This window comes from Dermochelys coriacea, chromosome 1, assembly GCF_009764565.3.
Source record: "Dermochelys coriacea isolate rDerCor1 chromosome 1, rDerCor1.pri.v4, whole genome shotgun sequence".
Lineage (NCBI taxonomy): Eukaryota > Metazoa > Chordata > Testudines > Dermochelyidae > Dermochelys > Dermochelys coriacea.
Genome location: NC_050068.2, coordinates 241,299,968 through 241,326,008, shown reverse-complemented (window position 1 = coordinate 241,326,008; position 26,041 = coordinate 241,299,968). Strand labels below are relative to the sequence as shown.

The window sequence follows — 26,041 nt, the reverse complement described above, 5'->3', positions numbered from 1 at the left end:
GGGCTCCGCACCTCCTAGCAGGAGCTCAGCACCTGGTAGGATTGGTCCCTCTCCTGTGAGCAAAAACTCAAGTTCAAAATAATGTTTTGCAAGACAGACCGAAAGAAAAAAAATATCCATTGTCAGAAAGGAAGAATTTGCAGAGCAGCATTAAAACAAAATCTTTATCTGGCCTGTAAGAAAAATGTCTGTATGGGCAAATTTCCATCTTCAGTATTCCAGCCAAATTTTCCTTGTTTAATACTTGAAAAGAAGACACAAGAGCAAGACCCTTGAAAGAGGAGGGTAAAGGCAAAGAGACCCTAGAGTGCAAAAGCAATGAGTTAACTGAAAAGAGCACCAGGGAGCTTGGGGTAGCTTTCGTTTTTTGTTGCCCTCATTTGCCCATGTCACTGGATGTTCAGGGCATCTAAAAATACAGCCTCACTTTACATAAAAACAAAATACAAAGCTAATTTGGTTAGTTCAAAGTCCTGAGTGTGTTCCCATTGGCAGAACGCACGTGAGCATTTTGCTCGGGTCCCAAGTATCATGGTGGCCGAGTTCATCTGCAAGTGAAGAAGCAGTGCACCAGTTCCACCCTCACTAGTGCAGCCACAGAGAATAGCTTCAGAGACGCTTCCATCAATCAGCCTGTGACACAGGCTAGTCACTACAGATTAAGCTGAGGGAGCCTACATAAAGTTTTCATTCATTTTTGGATTCTCTTGTACTCTCTGGTACAGCCTGAAGCACTAGCTACTGTCATTAGTTTTTCAGAACTAATCTCCACACTGGAAATGGCCTCAAAGGCTCATAAAGAAAGACGGTCATGTACAGTGTTTGGAGTGATTAGGTTTTTCTAGGGGTAGCTGGAACTTGGCTGCTACCAGACTCCATTGGCTTATCCATCACTTCCCTGGAGTTTCTTTTCCTGTGGAGGTGGGTGAGGATAGATCATGGAGAGGGCTAATTGACAACTTTACCATCCCACTTTCTACAGCTGGCAATGGCTATTGTAGGTTGCCAAGCGAGTGATTGCATTATCTCAGCCTATTGTTTTAATGACCGCAATGTAATCACTGAGAACTGTATGCTAGGACATGGGGACATATAAATAGAAAATGTCATAGATTTGGGCTATTGTGGATTAAATGGGTTTGCAGATCAGACTGAAATATTAGAAGATGGCTGCTTCTTCTGCAAAAGTGGCCTGAAGTTGAGATGGGGAGCTCAGTTAGCGGCTGTACTGGGAAATGTTGGTCCTTCTGAGTTCTAGCTAGAGCCGGAGGGTTGGGATATCAGAAATGTATTAGCAGCATTCTGTCCTCTACTCCCTAGAGGGTTCAAGATGCCTAGAAACCCAGAAAACACTGGGCCAAATTCAGATCTACTGTCAGCGGATGCAGTTCTCATTGGGCGTTGCAGCCACGTTTGCCAGGGCTGAATTTGGTCCACTGCATCCTTAGGGAATCAGCCCAGTTTACTTTTACATTCTTTTCCCCGTATTTTGCCCTCTTCTGCCATTTTGTTGCTCCTGTGTTAGCCTGGGCCTCTTATTGGAGACTTATTACAGCTTATTTCTGTCTCCCTTTCTTTAAAGCCAGCTGAACATACCCAATGTTCTTCCTCTATGGTAAGACCAAAAATACAGACCACCCTCACAGCTTCTGTGACAGTCGTCCTCTCACACTCCTTTACTCTCTTCCCCGATCATGGGTTTTTTCTCCAAGCCCAGCCTAGTTATCTCTGCATGAAGCTGCTGTGTTGTGTATTTGTGTGAGTCTGGTGTTCACATGAGCTGTGAATATGCTACATATGTGTATTTCTCATGCATCTTGAGTTTTCCTTTGGTCAAATTAATTGTTGTCCTACCTTCTAATGAATTACCAAGAGAGAACAAGAACTGTTAAGATTTCTTGTTAGCAGCTAACTTTCCATATCAATTTGACATTGGATTGACTTGCAGTGTGATTTCAAATCCAATTTTACTATAAAGGTTTGGGGCTCTGAATCTCAGATGAGCTGAAATGGCTAGAATAGTGAAGTTTAAATTCACCTTTTGTGTAAGAAGAGGATAAGCAATAATGATCAAAAACTACACAGCCTTTGAGGGCTACATTTTAAAACATCATATCATCAGGGGTGTATTAAACCCATTTTCTGTGTACAGCCATGCAGAACTTCCTTGCTCTGTCAGAGATACGCACATAAGAGAGCTGCTGGAAAATGAGAGTATAGCAAGCAAGGAGGAATCTGTTCAGACTGGCCAAGTAGTTGTCACCTGGTCTTACGCTGTCCAGCTCCCCAAGTAAACATAACAAATGTGGAAGATGTAAGCAAAAATTCCCTAATTTATGCACCGCCATAGTAGGTGCAATTAGGCCCTACCCATATGGGAGTAAAATTTTAAATAATTGGCCTTAATTCTCCTTTGAATTTAGTTTATTAGAGGAAATTGAGCCAGAGGACTTACATGGGATGGGAGTGGTGCACAAGCTTTGTAGTTGTCTTCTTGAATAGTAATCCTGGATGTAGACAGGCAAGTGTCATGTCTATTTAAATGCTCACAGCCAAATTCTTCTCTAATTTACACATCATTGACTTTAGTGAAGTTGCGTTGATGTAAATGAGAGGAGAATTTGGCTTACAGACTATTGGTGGTGTTAAAGTGGGAGGAGGGCAGGCAGATGTTAGGATATGGGGGGATACTTGTTGAGGTTTGTTCCTGGAGGTTGTCTGTCCCCTCAATCTCTCCTTCACTAATCAATGTGCTCAGCCAGCAAGAGGCCATACAACCTCACGTTGAATTCTGTGCCTTGCCAACAAATGGGGAACCCCCTGCCTCGCATTGGCCACAGGTTTAATGGTCCCCAGAATCCCACACTGTAGGCTGGAGGAAGACACTTGCTCTCAGAGGTTTCACTGATGATTAAAATGCTTGGTATATCAGGCAAAACTGCACCTCCAGCGCAGCTCTAATCTGCTAAACACGGCACAATGGTTCTCTGTGATTCTAGCTTGAAGTGTAAGTAGCCTCACACCATTGCAACTCACATGCTGGAACAGAGGGTCAGCTGTGAAGTGGTTGAATGAAACTAGAATTTTTTCTAGTGATCTCAGAAATATTAATCCAAGTAGTTTCTACAGCTTGGATTTCATGAGGAAGAAATGCAAGCAGATGCTGCTTATTTTGAGCTATAATAGGAAATCCAAAAGCTCTGTTCTCTCCTGGTTTATACAGTTGTGACTAATTAAGAAGGGGTGATCTGCACTGCTTCTGAGTCCTGAATGTTACTGTGCTTGGCATCAAGCTCTTGGTTTTGCAGCAGGGAAGGGAGGTGGTGTCTATGTGCTTCTCTGGCAGAGTGAGTAGGAGGATGACAAGATTATCTCCCTATAAAGCACAGGGTTATGTTCCCACAACATTTCTAATGGAAACTACTGCCTACATATATTTAGCACAATATTTTCAGGGGGGTTGGGGGCAAAATGAACTGGGAACCCTTTAACTGTTCTGCACAATTCCCCCAAGCAGAGTGATTGTCTCACCTTGAGCTAGGGAGCAGGGTTCCTTACACAAGCTAAGGCAAGGCAACTGACTCCTTTTTGTTTGGGAAGCTATTGCCCGAGCACACGTGAAGCATGAAGAATGTCAAAGCTGGTTGCAGGCCCTGGGGGAAATGCTTAGGGACAAGGCTGAAGCAGTGAGAAAAGCAGAGGCCAGGAGAGAGACTATTTAAAAATGCTCCCGGCCTGAGCGCGAGCTGTCAAGCCAAAATTAAAAATAATACTGCGCAGTGCATAGGCTGTGGGAAATACAGAGGGGTCATGAGAAAGATGAAGGGCCCAGAGCTCAGGACTGTGAGTGCACAGTGCAGAGCACAAAAACCACAGCCATGCCACTGTGGAGATGGGAAGGCTGATTCCAAGGCTCAAGCAATTCTAAGAGCTTGGCTTAGTGGCAGCACATGCTATGCTCATGTGGGACCTCCAAGCTTCAAAGCAGACTTGGGACCTGCCCGAATTCCCCAGGCAGAGCAGGCTAAGTGCGTCATGGATACTTAGTGCCAGATTAACCAGGACAGCTGGATGATGCACATTATGTAGTAGCTTCAGAGACAACTCCAAAAGAAAACTGTCTTTTTTCCCCACTGTCTAATTGTGACTTCTTGGCCACTCTAATTACAGAGGGGAACTGAGAGCTCCTTGAGAAGATACTGTCAGGAAAACAATTCCATTACCTTTAAGACCCTAATCATGAGTTCAGACACCTTCAGTAAGGAACCCAAAGGAAGGTTTTGATGAGAGGTTGCACAGATCCACTGGGGAATACTGAAATCCAGAGAACCTTTAGGATGGCACCACAGCCTTGGATAGAAGGCAGGTTAAACCTGCATCAATCCATCTGAGCTGCTGGGGCTACTGCAATGCCAGAGAGCTTTAACAATGAAAGGGAACAGTGCAGTGAGCTCTTCCTACGTAGTGTTGTCTGTGACCCAGGATCTTTGTTCCTCATCTGCTGTTATAACTACTGCCTCTGTGCCAATGGATTCCAGAATGCAGAGGAAAACTCGCGCATCTCAATCACCTTTTTCCGACTCTTCCGTGTGATGCGTCTCGTGAAGCTCCTGAGCCGTGGGGAGGGCATCCGGACATTGCTTTGGACCTTCATCAAATCCTTCCAGGTATTCCTTCACTTATCACTAAGCAGACACGCCTGGAAAGAGGTATTTATGCTCTTTTTTGCCTTTCAAAGAAAGATTTTCATGCTGGCAGAATGGGCATTAAGCACAAAGGGCAACATTTTCTCCTATGCAGCAGGCCAGCACATTGTTTAAGTGGGACTTCAGTGGTGCAAAGGCCTCATGTTGGCCTTCTGCACAGTGGTGAGTTCTACCAAGACAGCCTAAGTAACTCCTTGGGTCCTATACACACTTGGCATCTCATGGGACACGCTGCTCTCTGCTTCAAACCAAAGTGAAAGGCAATTCAGACATGAAAATGCTGCCCTGATTGCTTTATAATCATTAAGATCCCTAGCACTTTGTAAAAGAGATGGGATATTGACTCCCATATATTGGCCAAATTCTAACGCAGGTAATTATATTCTGCCCACAGCTCCCTTAAAATTCTGTCTGCCGGTTCAGAGGTATTCTGTATCCATTGTTTTAGGTGAAATTCACTCATGTGCAGAGGACCAGCATAAGGCTCTGTGCACCACTGAAATCTCATTAAGCTCATAGCTCTTGTGCTGCCTCTCTCCACAGGGGTAATTTGCCCTCTCTGCCCAAAAGTATGGTGTAATCAGAGGTGAAAGTAAGCCGGTACAGGCTGGTATGGCGTACCGGTAAGAAAGTGGCTACTGGTACGAACCAGTACATAGCCGATGTTAAAGCGCTGCTGTGGCAGCACTTTAAGCACCATACTGGCAGGGCCACTGACACCGGGGTGGGGGGGAAGGGGCAGCTGCCCTGAGGCACGGCAATTTAAAAGGGCCCAGGGCTCCTGGCAGTGGATCCCGGCAGTGGCTGGAGCCCCGGGCCCTTTAAATCACCGCCAGAGCCCCAGGCCCTTTAAATCGCCGCTGGAGCCCTGGGCGGTTCAGGCTGGGCAGTGCTGAAGGGCTGGTTGGGGGAGTCTGGCCCCAGCCCTGCCCCTTCTGCCCGAGGCCCTACCCCTTCCAGGGGCCCAGAGCCGCCCCCCACTCCCCCATCTTGCCCAGGAGCCCAACTGCCCTGCGTACCGGTAAGTCCTTTAAGTTACTTTCACTCCTGGGTGTAATGTAGCTGTAACCTGTTAAATAGCTGCTGCTTTTTCACCCCAGAGCTAGCTGCATTTCAGTGGGAGGAAAAGTGGTCTACGGTTTGTAAAATACTTTGAGATAATTCAGAGTGAGAGATGAGATCTAAAGGTAAGGTGGTATGGTTATTAACCTATTGCACCACTGTAGGAAGTGAAGCAGACACTCCAAACTGAGCCAGATCTGCAATCTAAGGTATGGGAGTAAACAGAGTAGGTGAGGAGAGGGGGACCAAAAAGCATAAGAATGATCATCTCTGAGAGTAACAAACAAGGAGCGTCCACCCATTTGAAATAATGGTTTCAAACAGTTGCTGAGGTTAGCCAAGTTCCAGTTACTAATGAAGCCCAGCATATTTCTGAATTTCACAGGTGTTTGTCATGGACTTATTGGGCCAACACAACCTGATACTAGCAGGTTCAGCTTCTGAGGAAGTGTCTGGGACAAGTATAGGAGTGATGTAAACGGTGGTCTAAATAAAATATCAAGCGTAAGGTGGGCAACCAATGTAGTCTAAATAGGTAAAAAAAGTAGCATGTACCAATGTGTGATTCAGCAAGTGTGCAAATGAGTGTAACGCACAAGCCAAACAATTCACAAGAAGCTGAAAGAGAAAGCAGATTTCCCTAAACCACACACAGGCTCCAATTCTGCTCCCAGTGAAGGCAATGACAAAATTTCCACTGACTTAAATGGGAATGGGAGCTGGTCCACACTTTTAAACTTACTCTGCACCATCTTCCCCCTTTTCTGGGGCCGAATTAAGCCCTGCTGTAAGTGGCCACAATGCCTATTGACTTCAGTGGAGTAATGCCTTCCTATATCAGGGACTGAGTTTGGTCCCTTCATAATACAACTCCTGGGTACTGTAAAATAACACCACCAAGTTGGTGTAAATGACTCATTTTGTCCACTCACTGAATGCCAAATTGGTACAAGTCACACTACCGCTTAGAAGGCTTTCACCCATTTTTCTGACCAACTCATACCCGTAATCTACCCCACCACTTCCATCACCACTAACTTTGGTTTGCTGTGTGAGCAGCTCCAATGGGAACTATTTTGGCAAGATAGATAGGAAGCAGATTTATTGACACAGCCCAGTCATTGCTAACCCAGGAATTACAATGAAGTTTTCATATTCTGGCTGTCCCACCGGCTTAGGAACAGCTCCTTTCAGTTCTGAGATCAGCTCTCCCCTCCCCAGGCCAGAAGGGATGAGAATGAGGGAGATGTGTTTGCAGCTTAGGGTAACCAGACCCACACTAGCCTTAATCTAGTCAGCGCAGCTAAAAATAACTGTGCCATTGCAGCAGCACAGGCTTCAGCATGGGCTAGCAACATATATCTGTATCGGGGGTCCCAGGCAGTCTGGAACAGCCCACGCAGAACCCCAGGCCTCCACATCTTCACCTATTTTTAGCTGCAATAGCTAGGTTAAAACTAACATATTTAACCAAGCTGCAGTCACACCTCCAGCTACAGTGCAGACATACACTGGTGGGAAAGGGAGTGGCTTCTCTGAGGTCTTCTTGGCTGCAGAGTCACTGTGAAGCAGGGCTGAAGGGTGATGGGAGGAAGTCAATGAAGAGGGCAGAGTGCGAAGACTAAAAATAGCTAAGAGCTCTCTGTTCAGCCAGTCCCACTATCAAATCTGAATTTTGGTGAATTTTTTCCCTGGGATTGTACATTTTTCTGTGTCTTGGAATATGCCCAAGAAATGTCCTAACTCATCCAGGACAGCCTGATATTCATCAGCTGCCCCGTGTTGTGGAAGTTCAGATCCCCCCCTCCCCGGCCATTGCTGTGATTAGTGCTCTACCAGTAGAGCTGCATGTTGATCAGAGGAGTGGTCTTGTGTTGTGGGAAACGAGTCAGCAAAGCTTCCACATTGTGAGGCATCAGCACAGACCAGAATGGATAATCTGGGTAGAAGAAAATCGTAGGGGTGTTGAGAGCCAAGTAAGGGAGTGAGAACCAAGATGAAAGAGCAGTGAAACCAAGCAGAGGCAGAGCTGAAGGGGAGTAACCCAAGAGAGTGGGACCAGAAGGAAGTGAGGGAATCCTGGAGGATAAGGGAGAGAGGAAAAGGAAAACAGAACAAGAGAGGGGGATGAAGTAGGAAAACAAAAGGAGAGGAGTAGAACAGATTGAGAGAGTAGGGTAGGGAAGGCAGCCCTCTAGTGCCTCTTCTAAAGATATAAGAACTTCTAGGAGCATGGCCTGTTGGGTCGTTGTCTGGATGCTGCCTGGACCACTTTTGGGGTCTCAGCTACCCCCAAGTTCATAACCTTGATTTGACCCATAAGGGCTGTCTCCAAATTTACAGACCCAAATTCCAGTTTGGTTTACTTCTACTGCATCCTGGAATTACCACAGGGATTAATTTGCCCATTAGGATTAGTAGAACACCGAATATTTCCCTGCCTTGCGTTCCATTTTGATTATTTAGATGGATTGTTTAAAGGTAAATGCAAAAGATCTAAGGTTTAAATCCTGTTTTAGGATTCTAGTTCACTCATGGACAAATCCGACAGTCCTTACTCTATCAAAACACTTGTGGAAATCAGCTCTGTCTGAATAAGGACTGCAGCATTGGGCCCGTAGGGTAAACTTAAAATCTACAAATGAAATTCAAATAACAATACAAAATTCTGGACCAGACACTCCCAAAAGAGAAGGTGTTCAGTACCCAAACCAGGGTCAATATCCAAATTTTGCAGATGGCTCTAAGATCTGTAAAATGGACCAAACCAAAATCTCAGATCGCAACACCCTCAAACTTTGAGGTGTTAAGACTCGAGATGGAGATCTGAATTCTGTGGCTTGAGCCCATCTCTGCTAAATATCTTTAAAAAACAAGAAGGTGGAAAGTCAGTTTCTCTTTTAGGGCCGGATTGTTATGCCTACAACAATTATTGTTATGCCTATAACATGGGATTTTTTTTCAGGGGAAAAGGCAATACTCCACCTTTACTGAAGATACAACAATTAGCATGTGCATTCAATCAGATCACACACATACACACACACATTGTTCCACCAGTCGATGTTATAGTTACTAGCCCAGAGTCCAGATCAATCTAGTGGCAAGCTAGGTTGATCACAGGTAGGGAGGAGCCGACACGATGCTCTGAAGAAGTCTTGGCAGGACAAGCCCAAAGTTTTATGGCAAGGAACCCTGTTTCTATAGTGATTTTTTTTTTGTTGGGACTAATGAGTTTTGCACCGTTATGCTGTAATTAATTGTTGTTTGACGAGTGCTTGGGTTTTTTTTATTTTTTTATTATTATTATTTTTTATTTTGTTTTTTATTAAGCTTTTTAGGGAATTATTTTATGCTGGTTTTGATTACAGCTATTTTGTTTTTATTGATAGGTGCCTGTTTTATTTTTAGAGTTGTTAATTTGCCCTTTTTTGACATTTTAATAGGGGCATGTTGCAACCTCCTGGCACTCTTGGGTTTGTCTCCAATTCCTCCCTAGACCATCAGGTTTAGCGATGGCCTTCACACTTATTTTTTAATACATACATTCATCATTCACACACAAAACAGAATTAATTTACACAGAACATTTTGAACAGAACATCAAGTTGCAATGCAAAAGATAACAATCCTGGCATTCTTTTACTTATTTTAAAATGATAACCTACCACAAAATGGTGACCCTCAAAGGTCTGTTACTGCCTTGAAATCAGTCCAGACACAAAGAAATTCTGGCTGATGCATTTTTACCAATGGCATATTAGGCCATTCCTTTTTGCTATTCAAAAAGGGTGGCTGGCAGGATATGGTCAAATCATACATTAATACATTTAATACGTGCTACATTATTATTTTTTATTTTAAATTATACAGAATACAAACAAAATTTTATTACGACAGGACCCTGTGATGTGCTGAGTGCCCTGGATTCCTGTTAAAGGTAGTGGAAGCTGAGGACATGCAGCATCTCACAGAGCAGGTCTCCTACTTACAAGCCAGCACCAGCTATCAGGACTTTGCATTTCCTTTTCAACAGCTGATCACAGACACCTAACGCATCTCTGACACCATCATAGATACCTAACTCAGAGCAGGGAATATAGCTCATGCTGCTTTCTGTGCTTGTGATATCATCAGCCATAGTAGGAGAAGCCTTGAACTTTGGTCTTGGCACTTTACGCACTTCTCATTTCACCAAAGTAGCTGCAGAATGTCACACTAAAGAGCATCACTTGCTGCTAATATCAGGGCGACGCTAATTATAAGTTTACTACATTTGGAAGACAAGCAGATATCGGACCTAATTCTGGTCTTTCTCTCATTGATGTACAACAGAGTGATTCCATTGAAGTCTGTGGAGTGGAAGTGGAAGCATAATTGGGCCTATCTTGTTTTGGGTGATACAATGGCTGTATTTGAGGCACCTTGGTGAAATCAGATGTGGATCACTAGAGGCATCTAGTGGTCAAATGGATAAATTGCAGACCTTAATTGATTCCGGACTGGCACTGTTCTCCTCAGGCCATCTTGATAAAGCAGGGCCCCGGTAGAATAAGCCTGGCTCCAGCATGCCAAGTTATCTGATTAATTGATACAATGTGTTCTGTTCTGTTATTTTTTTTCCTCCAGGCTCTCCCCTACGTGGCTCTTTTAATAGTGATGTTATTCTTCATCTATGCAGTGATTGGAATGCAGGTAGGTGATTCTCAAGAGCTATGTTATCTTTCACACATGAAATTCTGGGGAGGATAGTTGCACAAGAAGTCACCAGATCATTTTCTGGTCCAACATGTAGCTCCTCTCCTAGCCATATAATCAGGCATTTAGGAAGTTGAGCTCAGACAATAAGCCTGAGTCAATTCAAAAAACATTGACTGGGTTTACGCTGCCAACAGGACTTGACAACCACACCAGCCAAACCAAACAAAAACACTGTGTAGCAGACCACAGAGTATACACTAAAAAGAACCTCAAAGCACCTCCCAAAAAAATATCCCTACAGCCGTATCAAAGGTGTTTACTGGCTTGCTCGTTTTCACACAGCAACCAGTTCAAATGGCTCCTGGTCATGGTGGTGATCAGGCCTGATTATTCTCTTACCCCACTTTCACACTGGTATAACTCCATTGACGTCAACAGAGTTACTCATGATTTACACAGGTGTAAGTAAAGGTATGCTCAGACCCAACATCTCAACTCTTGTGCCAATTCCTCATGAAGCTGCATCAGTACTATATTGTATTTCGCTTACGAAAACAAATTTGGAACCAGCATGAGCATTAATCTATGCAAATGACTGATACTGTATAGAGACAAGTGGAAAAAGCTATTGATGTGTGCATAGTATGTGACTATCCCAGCTATACGTTGCATTCCTGCCTCACTTACTGGTGATGGTTTTTCATGCTAAGCTTTACTTTCCATTTCTTAGTTAATCAAAAGTCTCAGAACAACCACCAGACCATCAGAGGTTAGAGACCAAAAAAAAGAAAGGCATGGTGTATTACTTCCAAAGGTCTTTCACCATCCCACAGTTCTTATTCTTCACAATGGAGCCAGAAATTGTTATAAAGAATGTAAGAAAGGTTAGGCAAAATTCATCTGATTCGCTATGTCTCATTTTTTTAAATTATTTTTACCATAACCCCAATTTATTACCTTTTCACTCTCTACTCTGGTCTCCTCTTTCTCAAGAAACAAAGCTTGATATCTCTTGAATTAATTTAGACTGTCTCTGTTGACTCCTCAATAACTCTGTCTATTTAGCTCTCCAATTAGAGTGCTCAGCTTTTTAAACTTTCCAGTTTTGCCTTTATTAATCTAAACTAGCTAATGTTACCAAGATCTTCCTAGTATTCCCTATACAGTATAGGGAACAATTTGGGAATACTTCTTACCTATACTTACCTAGCTGCTACTACTACCATTTAATGATGACCTCTGTGTGCCTACCTGTCTATAATATCTCGAATGAGCTTGTTATTGTAATATCTAGGTGCATGATCCAATAATTCTATTATCTTTTGAGAAATAGTTATGCCTGACTTTCCTATTTAATCCTAATTTTAGATTCAATCCCCTCTTTTTAACCAGTGGGAAAACCAGATTTCTATCAGTTGTGTCGATCCCTTTCCAAATTCCAAAGACCTCTGCTAGGTCGCCTTCTAGTGTCTGCTTTTCCAGTGAGAAGCCCAAGTCTTTGATTGTTCCTCATCACTTAGATTCTTCAGACCCGTTATAATGTTTGTTGTCCTATACTGTGCCAAAGGCAATAATGCAATTACAGGTAGTTAGTTCACACTTATGTCCCCTGGTTTGTGTGCTGTCTTGAGCCTGTTGAAGCAGAGTTCTTGAAGAAAGCCTTCAGTATCTCACTGTTGAGCAGCTCACTTGAAAGTCTAGATGACAATGTAATAAGAATGACAATACTTTGACAATGACATAGGTCTCCTTTATATAGGAAATTCTTATCAGTTCATTTTAGCTACCTCTCTGACATGAAGTGTAACAATATTCAAGCCTCACTACCTAACATGCCCAAGTGAAAAAATACAAATTGATGCTGATGGATGAAACTACCAGTCTGATGATAGCCCAAGAGGCACTGTCTAGAAAGGACAAGAGGGAGGAACCTCCTCCTTCATCTTCTTCTACTTGCAGCTCTTCCCTTATGCTCTGTTTCACTGCTGAGTAGTGTAGCAAGCCTGTAGTAACACTGCCAGTGCCTTGTATGAGTTGAAGCTGGGTAGTTAAAAGGACAATCAGACTCTTCCAACAGGGAAACTCCCTCATGTACTGTCTCCTGAAAGGAAAAATATGGGCTGCCTCAACTCAAGCTGCCTCTGAGTATTTGAGCTGTCCTCCCACGACAGTTACTCCCAGTGCCTCCTCAGTGCAGCTGGGGCTGTCACTGCCCACCAGAGAGAGGGGGGATCTGAACCAGGAAAAAACCCAAAGGGTTCTTGAAGAGCATTCTGTTTAAAGATGGCCCTTCTAAGATGGAACTGTTTCCCTGTAATTCTCCCTGTATTTCTCTCCTTCTGTTTATTTTTTAATTACTGAGGATATTTGCATGCAAAGAGGCTCTTTGTTCCTCCAGAGGCGCTCGGTTCTTGCTACTCATTCTGGCTATGAGGTTATTATGCTTTGTCCATGAAATAGGCATCATGGTGATGTCAGATGGGGAATAAAGAGCCCTGAGTAGATGAAGTTCTAAGAGAACTTTCTGGCCTGGCAAAGCTTCCTCAGCTCTTTGCAGTGGTGGCTATAAAAACTAAAGCTGTACAAGATGCTTTCAAGGAAGCCTGAAACCGTATGAAACTCCCCTGCCTTTGAGTTTCATTACAAACTCAAAACTCAGACCTGCTCAGCTAAGATTCGCTGAGGACTGTGGCCTAGATTCTGTGATCTGACTAAGCTGAGCTTGGTGCAAAACTGGTGGAGTTGGTGGGGAGCCAAGATAGCTTTAACCCACCTTTATACTCCTCCAGTTTTGGGGACCTAGTGCCAGTCTCCTTTAATCCTAAGGCTGACCCACAGCCAGTCTGCTCCCTGTTTATCTCAAAGCAGCATAAGGGATGGGGTGGATGAATCCACATGGACTGCAACTGAAGAAAATGTTTGCACAAGCCCTAGCAAAGCAAAATTGCAGAGTTTCCCTCAGCTCTAATCAATACCAAAATTTAAGTACAGGTACATTCACTGAGGAGGATGCCCTTTAATAAGTGGGCTGCTTAGTGCCCAGATTCATCCCTGATCTAACTCCATTGAAGTGAATGGGGATGCACCTTTGGTTTTTTTCCAAGTTTTTAATCAGTGGCTCTTAAACCTTTCTGTGCTTGTATCACAGACCACTACTTGATCCTTAAGACAGCAATTCTCTGGTGGACACCTGCCTTCCTCAACCTACTCCCACATCTTGCCTGCAGGGACTAGAGTGACTGAATTCCTAAGAAGTACAATTAGGACAGTAATGTGTTAGGGAAAGAAGATGGAAATGAAGTCAGTTTGGTATGATGGGGCTAGCTGCTTAGTTACCTTTCCCCCTTGTATACTTATGCTGTTTATTTCTTCTCCTTACCTGTAGGACTTTGCACTTACTAGTGCTGCATTTGTCTGCATTGCTTACAGCCCTAACTCGAATCTCTACAGGTCGCTCTGCAGTTTGCATCTCTGTGTTTACTTCCTCCCTGGCTTCAGTGTTATCAGCAGATTTGACTAAGTTTAATTTTACACCCAAAAATCCCAATCAAACAAAAACACACAAAGAAAGAGACTTGTTAATAGGTTTCCCTGTCTGTATAGCAGCCCAAACACATGCATACAAGGGAGTTCTGGCAGGCATCCAAAGAAGCCATTAAAACTTCTTAGCATGGCGGGACCTCATATTGTTTCAATGATGAAAGCTTTGCCTCTCGGATGGCAGTAACTTCATGGAGCAGCTGAGCTCCACAGATCAGAATTGAAGAACCTCTGCTTTAAATGATATTTCAAGGCTTCTGCTAGGTCTTCTCTCTCAGTAACTGTCACTCTGTGTGCTTTGCCCTCTCCTCCTCCCCCCACCCTCCTTGTCTTCTGATTTCTCCTTTTCCTCATCCTGCCACACCCTCTTCACATGCTGTGCTCTCTCTCTTTCCCCTGCCCTCTCTCTGGATAGCAGTTCTGTTCTTTCTTTTCTCCCTATTCACTGCCTGAGGCACTCCTGGTTAGCCATTGCAGGATTCACTAGCACTGCAAGTATTACTCAGAAAAAGTCTGATCCAGAACTCCTTGAAATCAATGGAAAGACTCCCATTGCCTTCATTTTTGATCAGGGTCAAGCACCAAGTCCTGTATGTCCTTGTGCTGTCCTTAATCATACTTCTCATTGACTTCAGTGGGAGTTTTGCCCCAAGTAAGGACTGCAGGATTCAGCCCATAGTTTTTTTATTCTTGCCCTGTTCCAGTGTCCATGCAGCAGTGCTGGTTTGGGTCAGAACTGTTTTGAAGCAACCACACCCAGGACACCTGGCAGACATGGTTGCACCAGTGCATTCTGGGGTTCCTGAAACACCTATCTCCTAGCACCAAGCACTGTCACTATAGACCTTTGGGGTAAATTCCAAATGTGAGGCACTCCACTGTGCTAGGGCACAGCTGTTGTGTACAGATGTACAGACACTGGGAACTTAAGGCAGTCCAGACAATGGTCTATTGCAATGCTTTTCCTCCTAGTGCAGACCAAGCCTCTGGAAAGCCAGTGAAGGGAAGAAAAATTGCATCCTCTCCTCTCTCATTATTTTTCTTTCCACTGAAAACATCCAGTGTGAGTGCACATTGAAATGAGATCCCCATGTCACATATTCATGGCACATGCAATAATGAATGATTAGTTATGTTAATGGTATATTAGAATGTGCCTCTTATTTCTGTGTGGATGCTTTACCAGTGATATAGCACAAACAGGAGGAGTAGAAACAAATATTGGAAACCAGCAGGAAACATCTTTAGGAAGGGGGCAGGCTTGAGAGCTCATAATCACTAAGATGCAAGGAATTACAGCTGACAAGAGTGTTTTGGGGGCTACAAGGCTAAGTTGACAAGACTTCTGCTTTCTGCTAGGTGTTTGGTAAAATTGCTCTGAATGATACCACGGATATCAACCGCAACAACAACTTTCAGACGTTCCCTCAAGCAGTGCTGCTACTCTTCAGGTGTGTGTCTCGGAGCTTTGGACTGGCGTCTGTGAGGGTGACTTTGTGCATCTGGACATGTCTTCTCCATTTTACCATATCTTGATCATGAGTTGATTAGAAATACAATGTCCCAAATCCAGAACCTAGGATTTGCTATTTTGGGGAAGACCATTGGTCCGCCTGGCCTGATCTCCTACCTCCAGCAATGGCCAATACTTGACGTATCAGAGTAAGGCAATACCCCCACCCACAAATTCATATATCCAGCTGTTCAGTGGACTACGTGTGGGGGAGGGGAATTATTTCCTTCTCCCTGAAGTGTCCAGTTACACACTGAAGCATCAAATCTGATCACCCCAGCTGAGCCACTGAGCCTTGTGGAGTGTGTACTCAGGATGCCAAACACCAATCAGGGCTCTGTTCCTTGCTCAGTTTGACACATCATCCCTCCCCAACTGGTGTTTGGCACCCAGCTCCAACTATCTGTGTCAGGCAGGGCAGCGAGTGCTGAGGACTGGACATACTGAAGGAAAGAGTTTGCAGGGGTACAGCACTCTTACATTGCCTGCAGGTTTACAGGGAATGAGGACAGGGGAAATGGGCAGCTCAGGAGAGGACAGGGAAGAAAAGGATGAGGGAATGCAAAATGGGAGAAGCAAAATGCTGATATCCTTCCAGCCCTGTACACTCTCCTTCCAGCCCCACAAAAATCTCAAGCATCTGGTCAGAACATGGCAGCCCCGTATCCAGAGTATACAAAAGCAGGTGCTCCAGTAATGGATAACATTACGATAGCAACAAAGGTAGAAGGAGAGGGACATGCCAGTTCATGTTAAACCTGTCCCATCACCCATTATATGTAGGCCATGACTTCAATGAGAGCAGGAGAAGGCTCTTCATGTGCTAACTGCTGCTTTCCTTTTGAAGTGGTCACTGTTGACTTCACTTCCTCATTCTCAAGTATCCCTTTATCCCCAGGTGTGCCACTGGTGAAGGCTGGCAGGACATCATGCTTGCGTGTCTGCCAGACAAGAAGTGCGATCCTGAGTCAGAGCCAACCAATTCTACTGAAGGCGACCATTCCTGTGGGAGCAGCTTTTCCATCTTTTATTTCATCAGCTTCTACATGCTCTGTGCCTTTTTGGTGAGTCAGCATTGGCAGCACAAATGGGTACTGGCCTGTGACTGCCCAGTAACCCCTGACTTCCCTGGGCACTGACACTGTGTAGCAGAAAAGTGAACTCATTCATGGAAAATCTGATACACATTGTCCACAATGGCCTCACATGACAGTGATAATTGATCCCCAGGGTAATTGATCAGGAGCCTCCCGCTAGAGCAAGCTCAATAGCCACTCACAACATAAACAAGGATACCCCCCATCAGAAGAACAGATTAGTGGCCTGAGATCTGAAGTGAGGCCACCAGTGCCTCACTCCCACCTTCCCTCCTTCGTTCAATCTGTTTTTTATCCATTGTTGCTATTACTGTGAAAACGGCATATCCCACTTGCATCTGTTCTGTCCTGGCAGTGCAATTCTCCTGGTATGACGCAGTACTGCAGCACGCACTGTGCATTAGAGCTCCAAGCACCCTCCTAGGATGTCTACAATATTTTTAAACCATTTGGCTCTATGCCAGTAAATGACTCCAACTTTGCCCCCAAGGAAAAAAAACCAGACCCCTCCGAGGAAAAGGTCTGTATAAATAGGTAGGCCTTGCAGCATGCCCAAAAGCTCAGCAAACATGGGCTTCATCAATGAGATGTGGGGGGCAAGATTTGAGGGGCCCTTGCTGAGAACATCTTGCCTCCAACACCTTCCCATTTAAATCAAGAGCGTCTGCTTATCTCACTTGACATGGTGTCACTCATGAGAAGAGAGACAGTCAAACCACACAGGACCGTGTAATTCAAAATCCAGCCTTTGGATGCAAACTGGAAGCCAAGTAAAGTCTGATGTTACATGCCTTCTCCTTCACATCACTTCTGTCTTTGCAGATTATCAATCTTTTTGTAGCTGTTATTATGGATAACTTTGACTACTTGACGCGGGACTGGTCCATTCTGGGGCCACATCATCTTGACGAGTTTAAAAGAATCTGGGCAGAGTATGACCCTGAAGCCAAGTAAGTGACCGGACCTGAACTTTAGAAAATGCTAACTTCTGATGCATGGTCTCTATTCTCTCAAAAGTCTGGCATCCCAGACCCAATGCAATAGGGTAGCACCTTCTCATGGCAGGAAGCAAATCCGGCAAGAATACAGTGTATGTAAATCTCTGTGAAAACTCTAAAAGGGAAGCAGAAGCTGAAACCTCCCCCATCTCTCCACATGTGAATCAGGGGGAAGCAGCCTGTTCCAGGATATGTGAGCAGTAGAAAGTCTAGTAAACAGTCTGCATTTTTTTCCCAGCTGCACGTAATTTTAAATTGTGCACAGCTTGGAAGAATATAGGCCATTTATCAGATTAATAAATAGGCCAGTGGGGGATGTGCATTAAGAAGGAGGCTTGTTGAGTGGATTGGTAAACTGGATCACATGCTGTAGTACTGGCCTGAGACCTGGCCAGTCTGACCCTTCTTGGGTAGCCATAGAAACAGGTCTTTGAGCCCTTATAAGACCTGGACTCTGTAACTTTTATGCCTTCTGCTCTACATCCCATATTTAGCTCACACCAAAGCAGCAGTGTTTGTGTTTCCATGTGTCATCCACATGCCAGCCGCTATGTGGTTGTGCCCGCCACAGCCTGCATCACTGCAAATATGCATTGCATGTGGAGGGCCAAATTCTCCCCTCTTTTCCACCCCTGCAACTCCACTTACGTTAATAAGTTTGCACAAGTGCAACTGACAGGAGAATTTGACCCACAGGCACCAATATGGCTCAGTCGGAAACATTCTTGGGCCTGATGCTCATTTACACTAGACCTCTTTAAGCCACTCTGACAGTGTAAAGGGGCCTTAACATGGGTGTAAATTACTTGGCTCTGACAAAGAGATCATGAGTTCAAGACTCATTGGATTCATAGCTAATTCTGGCTGTGCAGCGTTTGGGACTGTGTCACATTGTTGGAAGTGACATTTAAACAGAGGTCCCTTTGGTCATCGCTGGTGGCTGTCCAGAGCAGTTTTCGATAAAGATAAGGGATAACCTCAGTGCTGCAATAAACATTCCACTTGTTAAGAAAACAGGCCTTAGTATCCAAGGCATGTTGACATGGGGAGTTATTTCAGAATAGCCATTCCTGAGGCGCTATCCCTGACTAACCCCATGTGTGGACGGTTGTATTCCTGAATAAGAATGCTTTATTCCAAATTAGCTTAATCCATTTGGTTTAAAATAATTCAGAATAAGGCACTCCTATTTCCAGAATAAGAGCATCCACACATGGAGTTAATCGGGAATAGTTAACCTATTTGAAATTCACATCCTTCTTTATTCCAGATTAATTCTCATGCGTAAACAACCCCAGAACTGTTTGTAAACAGGGTTAGCCATATGGTTGCTGGAGCCATATGACAAATATCACCTGTAAGGATCCACCGGTGAATGGTCTCTTTTTCTCAATCCTATCTGTATGTCCATGCCACCCCCTGCCTGCCTGAGATTCCAACTCTGGTTGTGGCAACTCCCATCCCTTCCCCGTTTGAGTTTTTCACTTTTGGTGACCCATTTACAAAGTTTGGAAAGCCAAATTGCAGCTTTCAAGATGAGTGTATGGAGGCATTAAGGGACTGGATTCTTTGCATTGCCCGCTGGCCGCAGAGACAGATAGGAGCATAAACAAGAATTGAGGGATGCTGGATCAGGGTTGTGTCTAAGACAGAGAACAAGGAAAAGAGAAACCTCATGCATGGGTCACAAGGCCAGGCCTGTCTGCAATGCTATTTACTAAGGCCAATGTTTTCAAAGGTGACCACTGATTTTGGCTGATTCAATATTTTGGGTGCCCATAGTGCCAAGTTGGGCACCTAGAAACTGAGGCACTGAAATCCATGGCCAATTTTGCAATATTGGCCTAAGTGTATAATGATTGTTGTGTTTTCTTACACAGTCAAACTAGTAGGAGCTAACTCATGGCTGTGCAAGCCTGGAGAGATACACTTAGTATGAGAGGCACCGTATAAAGCCACCTGCTATGTCACATTAATACAGAATGGCTCTGGCAATCTTGGGATGGAGACCTCATATATGTTTCTAACAGCATCTGCTCTCAGGCCCTCTCCAGATGGATTGGCAGGCCCTTATATCATTGATACTGTATTTTCTTCCCCAGGGGACGGATCAAACACCTGGACGTGGTGACACTGCTCCGGCGGATTCAGCCTCCGCTGGGCTTTGGGAAGCTCTGTCCTCATCGAGTGGCTTGCAAAGTAAGACAGTGCAGTTGGGGGAAGGTTGGAGGAGGGAAGAACATCTCAGAGGAAGCACAGATGTAACAAATTACAGCTTCGTTTACTGATAATCTAGACAGTCGGTTCTGGGGAATCATCTGATAAACACTGCTTGCTGCTGTATTAGCTTCTAGTCAGGCCATTTGTTAGCCTACATTATAGACTCCTTGCTAGAGTTTGCAGAATCTCTGGCACAGGAATTATCAGGTATACATAGTGGCATATGCTATAGACTTATTATCTGGGGAAAGAGAGTCATGTAAGGCTATAAAGACCCATCTGAGAAAGTCTGCTGCCCCCTAATGGGGAAGCCAGGAATAGTATTTGTTTACTCCGATAACCCAGTATTCTGTAATCCTATCTCCTGCCTGTTTCAGATGGGAGTAACCTTCCCCAGGGCTCTTCTGTTGAGAGATGGCGGGCAGTTTCTAGTTGCATTCAGTGCCCTGGTGGGAATCCATTAGCCATATCACTAATAAGTCTCTTGGATAACTGTAGTCCTCAAATATCAATGATGTATCCATGCAGTAGAGACAGATAAATAGATACACTAGATATGGTCTCTGAAGGGTAGACAGAAATAACAGGGGAGGGGAAATAGCTTTTAGATTTTTCCTTGTACCTAATATTGCACCTGGGATGAGTTATCATTCCTTAAATAATGTCTATAGACTAAATAGCAGTATTACCTACATATTGAAATAAGAGAAGAGGAGGAGAGGGGAGGGGAGGGGAGGAGAATCTTTGTGTGAAAATTTCCTCCTCAGTTTCTTAGTTAAAAGCTTCCAGTCATCAGAAAGGATTTTCCCTTGTGAAGGATCTGTTTCTAGCCTTAGTGTTTCCTTTCTCCTCTATGGACAGATCTGTCCTTCTTCAGAGACTTAGAAAGTTGACATGTTCCTCTTGTAGCTGGTTATTATCAGTCTTAGAATATAACAAGGCTTTGGGCAGAAATGCATTACTTTTCGTGCCTGCAACCAGACCACTTCAGCCTGTTATTTTGCCAGATCTCACTTGCTAAGCAGGGTCTGGTTGAAGCACTGAAACCCAGTAACTGCAGAAAGTGGAGCTGGGGAGTCAGCAGCTGGCATTTTTCCCTCCAGGTCAGCACTGAACCATGCCCAGTGTGGAGTTGTTGGGGGCAAAGTGTTTGTGAAAGTGCCATCTTTAGGATAAAATGTAAAATAAAGGCTCTTGTGTCATCATAGATCATCTGGCACAAAAGAAAGGATGTTAATTCGAATTTATCATCCACATTCTGATTTAGACAGCTATAGTCTGCCTCACTAAAATTCTCCGTGCAGTTGCAGTAGGATATGGTATTAACTTCATGTCCTAAAAGGTGGTGGAGAGTTTCTGTGATCTATTAAACAGCTCTGCACCAGAGGTAGCTACATTTCAGTGGTGGGCAAAGTGTTTCCTTATAGATTGCAAAGCACTTCACAGTCATTAGGAATTAAAGATGCCATATAAATGTAAAATATTGCTTTTACTGTAATAAATACCAGTCTGCATAGATGCATTGTGGGTACATGCCCACTTGCTACTGGGGAAAGTGGAGAGATGAATTATGTCCTGGCCTAGAAAGGGTTATCCACATTAAGGTACTATAGTATATGCCTCTGGGCAAACACATTCTACTGTTACGATGGTATGAAGCATCCTTTCCTATCTGGGTAACCAAGCACATGGACTGTGCCTGCATTGGTGGGAGGGGTGATAAGTCAGGAGGTTGGTGTGAGGGCATGAGAAAAAACGTTTTGCTGAGTAGTGTGTGTTGACTGCATGATTGTTCTGTTTTTTCTCCCTACCCCTTAGCGCCTAGTCTCTATGAATATGCCACTGAACAGTGATGGGACTGTCATGTTTAATGCCACCCTCTTTGCGTTGGTCAGAACAGCACTGAGGATCAAAACTGAAGGTAACGCGTTCAGGCTTCACCTCCTAATCTCAAAAAATGTGTACGATGCATGTGGTTTTATTTCATGCATGTGACTGGGAGCGTAGATGGATGACACCTCTGCTGAAATTTACTAGGTCTGAAAATGACATTTGGAGATCACATGCACAAAATGATTCCAGCTATTCACTTTGAGTGTTTGGCATGGGAAGCAAATGTAAATGTGTAGAAAGGAATAACATCTCAGAGGGACAGTACAATGTTTATAGCTAAGCGTCATCCAGGCAACTGGTACCTTTGTAGTATCATTCCTGATTATTAGTAATTTTCCTAAAATTCCCTCTTAGATGATCTTGCAACTAAAATTGCAGCCCTAGTGAATGCTCAGATAACAGTCAGGAAAAGAGGGGGAAAGGTGGCATATGTGCCAAAGCTGTAAAACTGCACCTTCAGAGGGCAGCAAATAGGCTCTGGGGTAGCAGCCTGAAATTACTGACCACTCTAGGATGGAGAAAAGATGCTGCCAAAGAACAATCACTGGCCAGTCCAGAGGGCTAGATCCTTAGCCCCCACTCTGTCACCTTTGCAGGAGGAGAACTGCCATAAAGGACAGCTGAGGAGATCCCTTGTGTAGGGGAGTCCAGTCCATGGAGCTGGTCTGGTCATATAAGCACCACTCAGTACTGGCCTCCCTAGCTGTCGGAGGTAATAGAGGACATGGCTGAGAGTGCCTTGCAATCCTGGACCAATAGAACTGTAACCTACCCTGTTCTAAATTACACTGGGGGCTGAATCAGCCCTGGCTTACCCCAGACTCAGGGGATCAGCTACAAAGGTGGCTTTAAGTCCTTGGAGCCTGTGCTAAGACAGCTTGATCAAGGATCTTGGACACAAACAGAGGCATTTCTCAGGTAAAAAACAACCTTCAGGTCCCCTAATCCATCTCCCATTTTAAAGCACATAGAACCAGAAACAGGATTTGACCTTCACTTCTGTCCTAGCCTCAAACTCTTTTGTGCTTCCTCCTTGTACTGTTTCATTCTGCAGACTGTTCCATGGCTTAATCATCTCCTGGGGAAAAATGCAACTTTGCTTCCTTAAGCTTGGTCTACACTACAAAGTTAGGTTAACTGGCAAATAAGTCGCTTGCATTGACCTAGTTGTGCACGTGTCTACACTTACATTTGTCTCCCACCAATGTACGTGCCTCGTTCCAGCATTGTAGTAACATCCCCTCCCAGAACAGCTTTGAGCCAGGGTCTATGTACTGAGGTTGGCACAGTGTGAGTGTAGAGACTGCGTTACTTATGTTGACCCTACAGTCCTCCAGCAGCCGTCCCACAGTGCCCGACACTAATCACTCGGGTCACAATTGTGAATGCCACTGCCCAGGGGTCAGTGGAGACCAGAAGGCAACCCTACCTTTAAAGCACTATGAATTTTTGAAATGTCTTCTCCTGGTTGTCCAGCTTGACGAGCACACCTAGCAGCTCTTTATTGTTGTGTGTAACTGTCCAGCTGTCCATGCCAGCTACACACTCCAGATGTGCTCCGGCTTGGCGTAGACAGGAGATACTGGATCTCCTGGTTTTATGGGGAGAAGAGGCTGTGCAAGCACAGCTATGGACCAGCTGTAGAAATGTGGACATCTTTGAGCAGATTACACAGGGGACGCAGGAGAAGGGGTACGCAGGATCAGCGGCAGTGCTGCATGAAAGTGAAGGAACGGCATGAAGAATATCAGAATATCAATCTGCTGCTGAGCTGCTGACCTACTGCTTTTACAAAGAGCTGCATGCCTTACTTGAGAGAGAGCCCACCACCACCCCACAGATCACTGTGGATACCTCCAAGGAGCCTAAGTCACCAGCACATTGCATGAACAGCAAGGAGGAAGAGGAGGAGGAGAAGGAAGGGGAACATTTGACCGGGGGTCCTGCTATGCCGTGAGCCAGGACCTGTTTGAGTCTCCACCGCAGTCCAGTCAGTCCCAGCAGTCAGGCACAGGCGAGCCCAATGCAGGGGAAGGAAGCTCGGGTAAGTGTATAATTGTATTTCCCATTGAAATGATGTATTGATGGGGCCCCCAATCCAACAGGATGTAGCTATCAACTTTTCATTAATTGACTTGTGCTAGAACAGGTAGTGGTACATGAAAGAGAGATAGTATTTTTATCTGCTTTTCATTCCCCTGGAGAGTTAGGCAGGCAGAGCATGTGGAGCAGTTTGTTTGTGAACACAGAGATGTCCCTTGAATCCTCCTAAGAAATCTCGATGGAACTTTCCTGGCAGTATCTGCAATCCCCTGCCAAAGGTTTCTAGGGATGGCAGTTTTATTTCTTCCTCTGCCGTAGGATGCTTTCCCACACCAGTCAGCGATAACTTAGGCTGGCACCATTGCAGTACATAGGCTAGGAGCATACGGGCCAAAGCGACTTCAGGATACCAGCAACAGTTGTGCTCTCTGTGCCCTTGTTACCCTCAGGAGGGAGATATCAGTTAAAATCACCACTGCCTGTGGACAGTGGTGCCAGGATTCAGTGCCATTGCCCTGTATTCATAGTTTCATGCAGCCGAGCAATTCCCTCTTCACTTCTGTCACCCGGGCAGGCCACTCTCAGCATGACTGGTGCTTTGAGTGGCACAGTGCACAAGCACTCCGAAGCAGAAGTGGCAGTAAGCATGTCTTGTTTAAATCTTATGGGGAGCCAGGGAAGGGAGTTCTGAATCTTCACTTTCCATTGTGACTATACTGACAGTGGTAACTCCACGTTTTGTTGCAGCTGCTGCCATTGCAGCTCTAAGGGGGCACCCCCGACACACACCTGGCATGCCTGAGCCAGATAAGGAGGAGAAAGAAGAGGACTCAGGATGACAAGTGCAGTGAGATCCTGCAAGGCCATGCTACATCAGACTGTGAGCACAGGGCCTGAAGGGTGAACGTTGCAGAGACCCTGGAGAAGGAAAGAGCGGACAGGAGAAAGGCCCAGGACTCCCAGCAGCAAGCGGAGAGGGAAATGCACTGGACACAGTGAGGCTTCTCCAGTAGCAAACACAGATGCTGAAGACTCTTGTGGACCTACAGGTTCAACAATCCTGGGGCCGCCTCCCTTTGCAGTTCCTGGGTAACTCCATGCAACATCTCCCTACAGTCCCCTTAAGATTCCCTGCAGCATCAAGGCCCGCATCCGTACCCCTACCACTCCACTGTGAGGGACATTAAGGACAACCACAGCTTCACCTACGCTGACCTGTGAAAGCCACAGTTGCTTTATGTGTAGGTAAAATGAACATCCCTTGTTAAGTTCTATTCCAGTCATGTATTCATTTTTTAATATATTTGCTTTTAAATTGCACAGATTTCTCTTTGCACACCTTTTGTTACTGAATAAAATTCTATTATTTGGAAAATAATTCATCTTTACTAGTTCACAACATATGCTGCAAAGTCCCTAGCAGTTCTGAAACCACTAATTCTTCTTCAAGAGCTGTCCCTGTGGATGCTCCACTCCAGGTGTTGGTGCGCCTTTGCACCTTTGTTTGGGAATTTTTACAGCAGTACTCGCACGCGCACTGCCTGCCTCACACGCTGAATGTGCCTCAATAACGCGCACACACGGCCCAGGCTCCTCAGTTCCTTTTCTACCGTCCCCAGCCTGAGATGAAGCTCAGCAGTCTTGTTCAATTATTTCTTGCTTTAGATAGATTATTAGTTGTTTATACAGTTTATGTAGTCTTTTCTAGTCAAATAAGATTCATTTCCCCCTTCTCTTAAAAAAAAATTTCCTTCCCATTTTTTTTCTGTCAGCTAGACAGTTTATACTATGCCTGGCTCACCAGGTTTTAAGAGATGCACTACGTGCAGAGAGGCCATCACTATCTCTTATGGCAATTCTCAATGTGTTCGCTGTTTGGGAGAATCCCACGTCCCCCAAAAATGTGTCCACTGCAATAAACTGAAGGGTAGGGCACAAAAGGACAGAGACTCAAGTTAATTCTAATGGAGAAGTCCCTCAGATCTGCCTCTGACCCAGGTCAGGAGTCCTACTTGAGACAGAGCCCTCCTAAGTCCACTAAGGAGAAGAAAACAACAGAAATACAGCCAGCTTCATCACCTCACAGAGCCAGCCACCAACCAGCATCCAAATGGTCTCTGAACAGGTCGTCGGTGCCGACCGCTCTATGGCTCAACACATACAACGCTCTGGGCACCTCCGGCATTGTCTGTACCCAGCTGCTGCCAGTACATGCCATTCCGGTGCTGAAGCAACAGGGCTTAAAGTTTCCTGCCTGTTCTAATACAG

General features: G+C 44.8%; 1 protein-coding gene across 2 annotated transcripts in view; it reads left to right on the top strand.

Moving 5' to 3' along the window:
* Positions 1–26,041, top strand: part of CACNA1C (calcium voltage-gated channel subunit alpha1 C) — a 721,739-nt gene that overhangs the window by 666,365 nt on the left and 29,333 nt on the right. For both annotated transcript variants that reach the window (XM_043517771.1, XM_043517767.1), the window contains 8 exons: positions 1,583–1,615; positions 4,539–4,667; positions 10,398–10,463; positions 15,369–15,460; positions 16,421–16,586; positions 17,442–17,569; positions 19,720–19,816; positions 21,656–21,758. In XM_043517771.1, the coding sequence (XP_043373706.1) occupies positions 1,583–1,615; positions 4,539–4,667; positions 10,398–10,463; positions 15,369–15,460; positions 16,421–16,586; positions 17,442–17,569; positions 19,720–19,816; positions 21,656–21,758 (814 nt within the window). The remainder of the gene's footprint in view (positions 1–1,582; positions 1,616–4,538; positions 4,668–10,397; positions 10,464–15,368; positions 15,461–16,420; positions 16,587–17,441; positions 17,570–19,719; positions 19,817–21,655; positions 21,759–26,041) is intronic.